The following is a 12718-nucleotide window of genomic DNA, read 5'->3' as shown; positions in this document are numbered from 1 at the left end:
CAAAAAGAATAGAAATGCATTGATTTTATGGTTAAAGTTTCCATATAGTGCGCGAGCTGCATCTGTGAGGCCAGGCAGCGGCTTCTCACAGGAGGCAGAGAGAGGACTTCACAAGCAGGGAAGTAAGATTTTGTCAATACCTGTCACTTGAAACACAGCAAAGCGTTCAATACCGCTGAAGAAACTACAGAGTGTCCTGTGCTTCATTCTATTTATACAAAAAAAACAAGTGTTCTTGTTTTTTTTTTTTCCTTGCTGTGTGAGGTGACGGTAAAAAGCCGCACCGCCGCTGGAGGATTCAGCCTCATACTTAAGGACACTTGAGCAGAGTGGCTCCTCATTGACACAGGAGCTTGAATGTGTGTCCTACAGTGGAGGGTCTGTCTCCCCTCTCGCTGCCTCGCCCAGCTCTTCCCTCTTTTCGTCTTCTTTTTTTTTTCTATCTGCTCTGTCCAGCAGTCCTGAAGAAGCTTCGTCATACATATAAGCTCTTGTGTCGACATCTTCCTTTGAGCCGGATGACGAGAGAACAAACATTAATCAGCATATATATTTATTTATAATGTGCTAAAAGCATTAACAGTCCATCAAATGAGTTGATTTCCAAAATATGCTTCGAATCAGTGCCTTGGATGCACCACTCCTCACTGTGATAAATGTCTCTTAATTGTTTCGTCTGTTGCCTGGCAACTAAATGTAAACGCCACTCTACAGGCAACCCTAACTGCTGGCGAATTTGTGAATCCCGCCGTTGCAAGATGATGACCTGCCGCCCTCATTCCGAGATTCGCTCCGTATGCTGTTGACATTTTCGGGCTTTTACAGGTGGCTTCACCCGCTCGCTCGCCCGCCCGCCCGCTCTCTCACTCACTCACTGAATAAAGATAATCATTTTGGCATTTAGACTGCCGTGAACTCCGCTTTGTGACTACCATTGATCCATCAAACCTGCTCAGTCAAGTGATTAAGAGGCATTATTCATGAATTAATCTGAGCACAGCATGAATCATGTATTTAACACAAAACAAGCTTCTAACAATGAAACTCTATGTCAGCATGAACAGTGTCCTCTGTTGTCGTAGCAGCCTGATGATTTTAGAGATAAATATTGATGGTAGTGCCGTGAAACGCACTCTCATTAAACTACTTTTCCAGACAGTATTAATTGCTTAATGTGTTTACATGTCCTTTTGGCTTCGGGACTTTTTGATTTTCTACCTTGTGTCAGCACCGGTACGCATTCTCTCATCCAAACAGACAATCCTGTAAAAAAATAAACTTTAGATTCAGTGCCATGGTGTAGTGATTAGTGGCTTTGCCAAACACAGAGAACATCTCCGGTTTGATTCTGGGCTTGTACAGATTTCTGTATGGAGTTTGCATGTTTGCCCTTAACTCCTCTGGTTTCCTGCCACAGTGTAGTCAATAAAGATGCATATTTGCTGAATTGGTGTTAATAAAACGTCCATGTTTGCCCTGTGATGGACGAGCAGTCAGGTGACTTTCCCTCAGTCCTAACACACATTTCATAGTAAAACCACTTTTGAATTCTGTCTCTTGGAGCCACCACCAAAATCCCAGTATTCAGTCTCCTGTCCCCTCAGTTTTATGAAGGAAAGTTACCTTTCGCTCTATAAACAAAGAGAGTGTTGATGTTATGTAACGAAGCCTGTACTAAGGAAGCAGAGAACATCAGCTGGGCTGTTATTCTGTCTGCCAATAACATTTTCTCTTAAAATTAAATTAGCTAAACAAACTAAACACAATTTCGAGGAAATGAGGACGATAACAATGAGCCACGGTATTGTGCTAATCATTGTTCACAGAACGGTTATAGAACGGGTCAAACTCACACATAGTAAACAGAGTCGCCAGAGTATTAAAAACCTTCACACACAGTCAATGTTGCTAATACTACTGAGCCAGATGTCCACTCTGCCTGCGGAGCTGCAGATTTCTTCGCTGTCCCGCATCATGAAAGAAAAGCCTGGATCTCAGTTAATAAATAACTGAATCCCTGGACTGCATGCTGCTGGGATATACTTGCCTGCATTGTGCTCTCAGATTAAGGAGTTGACTGTTGAAATTTCCATACAGCATATCCTCCTCCTCCTCCTCCTCCTCCTCCTCCTCCTCCTCCTCCTCCTCCTCCTCCTCCTCACCACCAACTAAACATTCGCTGAAACCTTCTGCAATCCCCTCTTAAGTCTATTGAAGCACAGAGGACTGAGATCCACAGCAGAACTGAGCTGGGAGAATTCACTTTTAATTAAAAGAGAGGGATCCTCTGTGCTTTGCGAAGGTGTGAGAGGAGAGAATCGGGGAAGCACTCCTCTTCTTCATTGAAAAAAATGCAGATACTCTGCAAGGCGTTGAATGAGAACCTTTGTTGAGGTTGGGATAAAGGAAGACATCATTTGATCTCCCATTGACATGCCCTCCCGCAGCAGAATAATCACTTCTTTTATGAAGCCATTAGAGAGGACTGATTCAAGCGATTGTTTCTCAGATGTCCGTCTGTTTGGCCGACTGGGAGTTTGGTGCAGCGGTTTCTGGGGGTGGGTCACAAACGTACACAGCAGGAATGTGGGGTATTTCTCTCTGCGTGCAGCTTTGGGACACATCATTAGTGCCAGCAACACTGACGCTCCCGACATCTCCAAAACATTTTCAGCGTTTCTGTCCCCAAAAGTAGGGAAAGACTTTTTTTTTTTTTTTTTTTTTTCCCCAACTGAACTGTCCTTTTCGTTCATTCATATTCAGAGAATAATTAGCATGTTAATCCAGACGATTTGTCCAGTTTTTGTCTTTTAGCTCATGGCTAATTGAACTCTGCTGCTCTGTGTCTGCCGTCACAATGGAGCCATTATTCTGTCTCTTCCATTTCCCTTTTGACTGTGTCGGTTCTTATCTCCGTATACTGGTCGAAATGATCATCAGTCACTCAATTACAGCTCCGGAGCTTAACGCTACTGCACCAGTCAAAAAAAGGGGGATTACATTATTTTTAGACCCTTTAATTTACCTCTTCCTTTTCAGAGTAAAAGGTCACCAGCGAGCTTAATGGACCATTGAGTATTATCAGGATTACAATGAGCTTTTTTCCTGCCATCCTGGGCTTAATTTTTAAGCTTCATGGGGTGTGCTTTAAAACGTCTTCCTGTTGTTGGTCGGTTTAACATCTCAGGAGCCAAATGCATTGGTGTTTGTAATTACCTCGGGCTGTGAGAGGGTGCAGCCATCAGGGGCCGAGTGCAGCAGTCGTTCCAGGACAGTGGTCAGTTTTGCTGAAAAGCGAGAAATGCAAAACACAGGGGCATAATTACATGTTAAATCCAATTTAGAACCTGGCTGCTTTGAGAAGCACTTGATTTTCTATGCAGATATTGTTCAATGAGCTCTGCCTTTCATGGTCTGTAGACCAACAAGATAATTATTCACAAATTAATTCAATCTTTTTTTCAGTGGTTTGTGAACCGGTGTACGATAACAGTAATAAACCTGCTGTGAAGCAAACACAAATGCACTATTAATGGAAACTAATTGTCTTTTCTTGAAGTATGGAAGAGCAACATCAGAGGGGCACTTTATTAAATGTTCAGATTTTATGAAATGTAAATAGATGCATATTGTCCTTTCAGACTCAAAGTTCTTCATATCATGACTCACACTGCCTGCCGGTACTCAAACGCCATTGGGGGCCACTTGTACAATGTAATTTCAACACACACACACACACACACACACACACACACACACACACACACACACACACACACACACACACACACACACACGGTGACATGAGGATCAAACCACCAGCTACAGCATTAGGAGAAAATATGTACCTTGGCTACATGTCAGTTTTTTTGTGAACTTAATGTGTTTTATATTACATATTTCAAGATTTTGTCAAACAGACTGATTGTCAAGCATCAACAATCCTACACACAACAATCATACCAGTAATTTCAAATAAATGTAACATTAAGCCATACATTAAACTCTGCAGCAGGCTGAAAATGCAGGGTAGTTCCTTTACAGGGCACTCATTGAAAGAAGTACAAATAGAAAAATGTAAAGTACATGGATTAACACGAGGGAATGCTGTTTCTATATGATAAAATATGTCTAAAAAATAAAACTAAACTAAATTCCGTATATTTTAGAGTGTATGGCTTCAAAGTACTGTAAATAGTTTGATTTGTTCACTTAATGAGTATTATCCTAATATCCTCCAATGTAAATGTTATTGGGGAAAAATAATTATTGGTCCCCGTCTTCAACCACAGCTTAATGATTTTTCGGTGTATTTTAAAGTGAATTGCATCAACTCGGTGCAGTTACTGGTAGGAAGAGATGCTTTGACCAAAAAAGGCATAAAACATGGTGGAATTTAGTATGTGGTCACTTGTCTTAAAGGCTTATATGAGAAGAGAGTTGCATCACTTCATCCTCTCATTTGCAGTCATCTCAACATGCATTTCTTCATTTTCTCACCTCCTTGCCACCTCTTCACACTATCGCCACAGATTAAATTCCAGTAGCAGATACTGTATGGATCGTCCAGTCAGGTGCGTCCACTCAGCGTGCGCTCACACTATATTCGGAAACTTTATCATGGGTTATGTGAAGTGGCGCTTTTCAGTATTGGGTTTTCTCCAGCAGTGGCTTCATTATCCCGTATTCAGTGAAGTAAATCTACATTGGGTGAATTGTCACTTTACAGAGATTCTTTCGAGCGTCTTTTTACGATCAGTTTCCTTCTGAGTGGCCACCAGTAATTAGGTGTGTTGGGCACCGGGCCAGTCGCTAATGTGGGGACATGCTGAGATCAAACGCTGGTTTGATTAAAGTAGCTGACATGAGAAAACAAAAGCCAAGAAAACTGTAGCACATATCACCACAGCTTTTGCCAAACACTAAGTAAAGAATTCGGCGTTGGCAGTGTTGTTATTGGAGGCGGCCGTGCTCACACTCCAGTTTACAGGGGTCACACACTCCTAAGAGCTGCCATCTGCGCTAAGAGAGCTGCTTCAATTTGTTTTTCGGAGAAGCAAAACTTTGGCTTGGAAATGCTTTCATTTGATCCCTCGCCATTTTACTTGTGAAATTCAGTTTTTTTTTTGTTTTTTTTTTTTCTTTCACAAGACTGTCTTCAGAGGCTTCTTCTCTCTGCTGCTCCTGAACCACTGTAGTGCATGTTTTCCTGTTTCATGTTCACTAGGTAATACAGGAGCTCCTCATTAATGTTTTGTTTTTATGTTCCCAAGTTTTCTGTAATGTGGCATCATATAACTTACAGGCTGATGTGGAATGATCTGAGCCGAGCCGAGGCTGCTCCGCGTTATCACCGCGGGAGGAATGTGATCTTTAGTTTGATTTGATTTGACAAACATGGCTAATTCGCACTGGCAGGCCAAACACATCGGGGGAGCGGAAAGACGGGCCTCAGGGTGGAGGGTGGAGGGGAAGGTGGGCACTGCTGCGGCGAACGCTGTTAACCCCTCAACCGCAGAAGAATCGAGGCCGTAAAACTGCGCGGCACTTTCTCATGTTGTGTAAACAACAGGCAGAAACAAAGACTTTAGGTGGGAAAAGCTAATGATTTCCCTCCTCACTAAGGCGAGTGCTGGAGCTCCTGATAAGCTCTTCTTCCTGCCGCTGTTGTTCCAGCCGTGTGTTTCCTTCAGACGCCCATTGTTGTTCTGTTTTCACGATGAATTAGACGTAACCTTATTTCAGCGACTGCAAAGAGGGAAAAGTGAGGTTTAAGGTAGGAGAGGACATCGCAGCTAATTTCATTCAGCTGCTGGGAATCCAGAAGACCTGCGTCTGAGCGGCCTCACCCACGTTGTGGTGAAAGAATGCTTTTTGGCCCAGGAGAGACGGGGGATGGAAATTGATTACATCTGCTGAATCAAGTAACATAAATGGAATATTTTAGCTGCCTCACCCAAGATCCCACTCTGAAAAATACCCATTTAGAAAAAAAAGGTTCTATTGTCTTCATGCAGTATTAGCATTAGCGGCGTTTTATTTGTTTGTGCTTATATCTATTACAGGACTGAGCTGTTGTCTCACAGTGTCGTCGAAGGCTTTCCATGCCGTGGAGCGGCTCCTCGCTCGGCTGTTTGACACGCGCTTGTTTCTGAACTCGAGTGTTGTTGCTGACGTGACCCGAGCCCTGTCTTCCTCAACTGCGTCCGTGGTCGATGACTCCCAGGACAGATATGAATTTTATTTATGGATTGACTTGTGGAGCCATTTGCCCGCAGCACAAGCAGAGCTGGCTGTGTGCCTGCTCACCGAAGATTAACTTTGACGTTTCCTCTCCTAAATCCGCTCTGATTAAATATTTGCTGGCTCATTTAATATGAATGTGAATTAATGGTCAGTCAGTGAGTTCATGTCCACTCCACTTGAGTTACATCCATGATTTGGCACAAGCACCTCTTGTCTCCTGTCTGTTGCGTTTCCTCTTCCTTGGTCAGTCTGCTTCACACTTGATTTGTAGCCATTATTCCTACTTTCAACTGAAAAGCAAATGAAGTTCACCTGTAGCGACTCTGAGAGAAACACACTTCTGGAGTGTGTGAGCCTGTAATTAACAATGAGGCAGGGTCCTGACAGTTGAAACATGAGCCTTGTTATTACGGAGCCTTTCGGCAGGAGCGGTGGCATTTGCTTTGTCGATTCTACATTTGCCTCTGTTCACGTTTGTTGATGCAAAACACATTAAATCTAAATTGAATTTGCTCAGAAAATGTCTCGTGGAAATAAAGCTGCCTTGCAGAGATTATCTCGATGCAATGATGAAAGTGATCCTCTGACTATTTCCTCTGTGAAATATTTCATGGATTGCACTAAGATTTCTGTGCAGAAAGGAGTGTTTTAATGACATTGTCAAGCCCAAACTTCAGTTTGGTTTCTGTTTAAATATCTACTCAAATAAGTTAGTTGTGCAACAACTGCAACATCTTGCACCCAACTGACTGGACAGCAGTGCAGTCTTTGTGAACTTGAACTGCTGTGTTTAAAAGTGGAGTGTCACAGGACCTTAAGCACGTAAGGCATAAGCCCAGTTTCATATTACTCCTTGCAATACGGAGCATCTGCACAAGTGCAGCAGGACTCCACTCACGCTTTAGTTACTGTCATCAGAGCCTGCAAATTGGCTGAGTAGAACTCCATTTTGTTATCATAGCGGAAGGTGGGCTGTGAATTATTAACACCGGTAATTAACCTGCGTGCGCCCAGGTTGCATTCACAGCGGGCTTGATGATTAGGCGTCACATGTATCCTTAAGTCAGCTTTCCATTTGATTGCACCCATACTGTGTTTTCTCAACAGAGGCTCATCAGTGCATTTTCCTTATAGCAGCCGGATCACGCTGTTTGCACACATAGATTTTAAACAGAACTCTCTTGTGCACCGTTGATTATAACTTTCAAAGCCCTTAATCCTAATGAGGTCCAGTGCACATTTCCAGGATACAGTTTCTCTCCACAGTGCAGGTAGCAGAAAGGGAGCCAGTTGAGCTTTTCTTTCTTTCTTTCTTTTTTTTTTTTTTTCAGTTTCAATCGTGTAAACATCAATACTATTCAGTTGCTCCTAGACTAACAGTTTTCAATTTGGAGCAAAAATCAGGTTTTCTCGCCGTTGTCCTGAGGTGTGAATCTTTTCTCCATCAACGGGGAGCAAAAACACTCGCAGAGGACTGGAGAATCGTCGGGAGTTAGAAGGAAGAAGCAGAGTGTGGGAGTCGCTTGTCAATAGTGTTTGTACAGCTGCTGGGCTGCAGAAATGAAGGAGTTATCACACTGTGTAACAGCGTTCATGTGGAACAGAGGCTGCTCTGAGGAATGAAGAGATCCTTGAAATTCACAAATCGTTCTTTATAAAACCTGAAGCGTAGCTGATTAACTTAACCGGCACACATTCTTTACCTTTACCTTTTCATAAACATTTAATTTGTAAAATTAAATATTTTTCTAGTTTTCAGTTAGGATAATAAGTCACCAGCACGACCCTTTTGAAATTTTTAACAACAACCCAGCAGTCAGACAGTGTAACAGACTCATTTTTAGGACAATAATTATCATAGTTGTCTTGTTTATGTCTGAAGCCATCATGTTTTTTGTCTTTCTATTTGTTTGTTGTTATTTTTCTTAATTTATTTTTAATGCAAAACCATCATCAATATAGAAAAGCTCCTGTTTGTTTTTGGACCCTGAAAAACAGTATCAGATAATGCTGTGGGATTAAGGGATTAAGATGCAGGCAAAGACATCAGAAATGAAAAAAACACCCTTGTAGATATTCAAACACGTGTAGCTGGACACAAAGCTAAAGTATGGAGAAGTCCGACAGGGTGTCGGCTGTCTTTTCGTCCACGGATGAGGCACATGGGGGAGAACGTGATCCATTTCTCCTCGGGGGTCCCAGACTCTTCTCAGACTACGGTGGGGAGGGGGGGAGAAGACGGGGGTCCGCTGTGCTATTCAAGTTTCAGGTGACAACCATTCTGCAGATTTGTCTCGGGGCAGACAGGGAGCCGTGAGGGCGAGTGTCCCCTCAAATGTTCTGGAAAATTCCCTGACCTTGAGGAGTGTTGCGTTACACCTTCCGATCGTCGGTTCCCAGGCTCGTCCCAGAACAGAGACGTCTTTGACAGAGGCTGCGGAGGGTTTGGGAGGCCGGCATCCAGCCGTCCCCTCAAAACTACACCCATCAGCAAATCTCTGAAAGATGAAAGGAAAAGGGGCCAGCAATAAGTCCTCACACCAAACATTTACTGTAACTTCTGGTTTCTTTCAAGGCTATTTGAGCCTGCTCCTTCTTTTTTGTGTCACTTTAGATCATCTCATTTTGTGACTCACTCAACTCGTTTTTAATTTCCTCCTCTTTCCAAAGGCGTTAAATCCCAGCGGCTTCAATGATGTCGCAAGGAAAATCTTTATTCTTCTTACACTTTCAATTCTTGTGCAATTTATCAAAGATAATGCCAGACTCTAAGCATGTTACAATTTTCTGGACGATGTAGTGCAAGAAATCACTACAGTGACGAGTCTCCAAGATACTTGATTGCATATTTATCCTGTTAGTGAATCTTCTTTGCTGCTGTTTTTTTTTTTCTGTCTTTCATAGAAAAATGATGTTCTACTTTTATCAGGTTTAATTTTAGTAAACAACATTTTCACGAGAAACAAATAGCGGTTTGCTTCAGCATCGCTGATAAAACATTCTGCTTTGATGCATTGGATGTTGTAAAGTAGGAGATGCATCCATTTTTGATAATACTTGCTCAGGTGTGCACTTACTATCAGTTTTTTTTTTTTTGTGTGTCTTTTCTGCAGATGGTGAGTCTCCACCTCAGAGATTATCTGAGTGAATAGCTGGACACACAAAGCCGAGAGGATCTCAGTTCAGCCGGCAAATGAAACCGTCTCGGTTCTCCGCGGTGTGAGAGAAAGTGCCACTTCGCTGCCGGCGCAGCATCTCCCCGGACTGATAACCGGAGTGAAAGCGGTGTTCAGTGATCGTCTTTCACTCTGAGCCGCTCACCTTTCATGCCGCGGCTCCGAAGCCAGCTGTCGAGGCCAGACCGTCAGCGGGAAGGCAGAGAAACTCGCCAGGCGGCTCTGGACGGGGCGTCTTCCTCATCAGCCTGAAGAAGAAATCATGCTATTGTTTGAATGACCTCGGGGCAGGACTAGGACATTTGGACGGACTTCCTGGATGGTGTGGATTCTTCTGCTTTATGACTGTTCCTCCCTCGGTCAGCGTGTCTGAGCGGCACGAGGAGCCAGCATGGCCGAGCCTCTGCTGAAGATACAGCGGTACTTCCGCAGGAAGCCTGTGCGATTCTTCTACCTCATCCTGCTCTCCCTGACCACCGGGAGCCTCGTCTTCCTCCACTCCGGCTTCGTTGGGGTCAGTGACTCCGGGGCCTGGGGGGGCCGGGACTTGGTCGTGGCCTCCGAGATGGGCGGCTGGACCTCATCCGACACTCGGGGGCTCGGCATCATGAGCCGAGTGTTCAAGGAGACGCGCAAGTCGGGGCGGCGGTACGGCCCCCCGTGGATGAAGAAGAGCCGGCGGGAGGGCCACGAGGCGGCGCACAGGGCGGGGGACTACTCCAACAACTGGAACCGGGCACTTAAAGGACGTAATGCCAAAGACCTGGATGACGGAAGAGGTGAGTTAACCTGAGACCACACGCTTCACTAAATATGGGCGATTCTTTTCATATAGAAGGAATATTCAGCAATTGAAGGGGTGTCAAACCGTTTCATGACTCACGGTGTACATCCACTGGCAAATAGAAGCAGCTTTTGTCCCACTTCATGCTAATATGAAACTGATCCAAAGAAATCTCTGATTACAAACTGCAGCCTCTTAATGTCTCCGCATTCGCAGCTGTAATTGGTCGTGTAGGAAATCTCTTGAGAGAGTGGAGTGAGATGATGATTATGATTAAGTCCTCTGTCTTTCCTCCATGGAAATCCTTCAACGATCTCATCCTCCGCGCTGGAGCTCCGCTTTGAGCGGGTCAGCGTATGCAGACGCACTGCGGATGATACAGGATTTCCATTTATATCTGATATTTTTGAAACTGCGCTGCAGAGTCAGAGAAGGTTTATGTACAAAATCCTTGCCGGCATGTGACTTCTTATCGTGTTGGATGGTTTTCTGTAAACACCAGATGATTGGATTAGTCCGTCCAAGACTTGAATGTCATTAATGTCACCCTGCAGTTTACTTTCTACATGAGCGATTCGCAAAGTAGTTGAAGAAAAACTTTACCCACCAGGTCAGGTGTCTGATCTCTAAACCTTTTCTTCCCCGTCAATCCCTTTCTTTACTGTTGGATACATTATAAATAATTAAAACAGAAACAACTCTCTACTCCAAGATGCATTTAAGAAAAAACAATCAATCCAAAGCATCTTTTAATGACACGCCAACAAAAACATTGTTCACATAAACGTAATGAAACGTCCTGTTTCCGCTAATAAATGTTGTTGTTACAGATGCATAAGGTCAGAGTAGTTACAGCTCAAAGCTTTAAATAATCAAAGCACCCAACTTCAGTTCCTTCAGTTGAAACTAATTCCCTGAGGGAGCAGTGAGGAGGTCTTTCTGTAATTCTGCTCTAATCTCCGATCGTGGCTCATCTCGTGTTTAATTTTGACAATGGAGGGACTGTTTTGGTCCCATGCTGAAGCATAAGCAGCTTTATAATGGTAACGTTTTGTCAATCCCAGCTGGGATGTAAATCAGCATTTCATGTTGTCAAGCTTGCTACTTAGAAATGTCTACAAAGATAAAGGTTGTTGAAATAGGGGGAAATAAGGAAATCATTTTAATGAACTAATTCAAACGTGTTTTTGTTTCAGGGAGAAAAAACTGTATTTCTTCTGTGTTACGGGGCGGTGTCAGAAGCTTTTGGATGTTTCTGCAGTGTGTGGGACAAAAAACAAAATTAATGTTAAAACTTCTCTTTCATTCATCTGGAAAATGCAAATTATGATCGAGAAATTTGGGTTTCTCAAACTGGAAATAAAGTCACTCTTTGTAATAGTGACAGCCATGTGCATGTACATGTGAGCGGATGTATTCATAGCATGTTATTCATGCTATATAGATGCTTGAATAAATAATGATCACATCCAGAGACAGTTGTTTAACCGCTGTGTAATCAGTGTTCTGATTTAAAACGCTTTTCCATAGCAAATGTGTCTCGCAGGACAATCATGCTCATGTAGCTTGGAATGAAAATGACACTAGCAAAAAAATCAAGTGATAAAATTATATGTTTTAAAAAAATAAATAACAATTGAACCCTCCACCATTCTCTGTATAATGTAAAAATCCTGCTAAGGCATCCCCTTGGCCACTAGATTTTTCCCTGGAACTCCCTGGCGCCCCCCAGAGGAAGTCCGCCCCACACTCTGAAGCTAAATTACAACAACAAATGACAAATAATTCCAGATATAACTCATTCACAATGTTTAAGACAAGTGTTTCTGTAATGTTCCGCTTGTAGGAAACAGTCGGGTCAGCACCGATAAACATCTGGACGTCTCTGCGTTGGCATGGCGACAACTCTAAATGAGCTCATGTTATTCTGGTTTCTATTTATTCATCCATGAAATCCTAAAATAGGCTCCAGCTCAACATATATAACTCCAGAATTTCACTGCAGCTTGTTTTGAGTGTGGTGGGTTTCTGGACTCTGTCCAGAGTGTCACGGAGGCAGGTGGAGGATCGAAACCCTCCATAAATACAAAGAAAAAGTGTGTGTGTGTGTGTGTGTGTGTGTGTGTGTGTGTGTGTGTGTGTGTGTGTGTGTGTGTGTGTGTGTGTGTGTGTGTGTGTGTGTTTGTGTGTGTGATGACAAAATGTGGAGGCTGTCCGACAGATTTTTAACTCACTCTACTCTGGGAAGGACTCCAACATCTGTGAGTGTGCAGAAGGTCAAGCCAGAGAAGAAAATAAATAAATTATTCTATTACAAAACCCCATGAGTCACAGTATAGTGGACGGCTGTGTATTAGACAGCAGAGTATTAAAAGACGGTGTGTTTTTTTTTCCCCCCAACCAGTACAGGTTTAAGCTTTTTTCCTTATTTAAGTACAGAAAAAAAAAGAAGCTGTTTACAGGATACACTTAAGCCCAAGGTTATCTGATCAAATGAGGGCCTCTCCCTCCG

The 12718-nt window shown here is 43.2% G+C and overlaps 1 protein-coding gene across 2 annotated transcripts in view; it reads left to right on the top strand.

The window, feature by feature from the left end:
* wscd2 (WSC domain containing 2) overlaps window positions 1-12718 on the top strand; it is a 50961-nt gene that overhangs the window by 24992 nt on the left and 13251 nt on the right. For both annotated transcript variants that reach the window (XM_030104619.1, XM_030104618.1), the window contains one exon: window positions 9360-10201. In XM_030104619.1, coding sequence (XP_029960479.1) covers window positions 9814-10201 — 388 coding nt within the window. In that variant the 5' untranslated portion in view covers window positions 9360-9813. The remainder of the gene's footprint in view (window positions 1-9359; window positions 10202-12718) is intronic.

This window comes from Salarias fasciatus, chromosome 12, assembly GCF_902148845.1.
Source record: "Salarias fasciatus chromosome 12, fSalaFa1.1, whole genome shotgun sequence".
Lineage (NCBI taxonomy): Eukaryota > Metazoa > Chordata > Actinopteri > Blenniiformes > Blenniidae > Salarias > Salarias fasciatus.
This window is presented reverse-complemented; position numbering and strand designations above follow the sequence as displayed.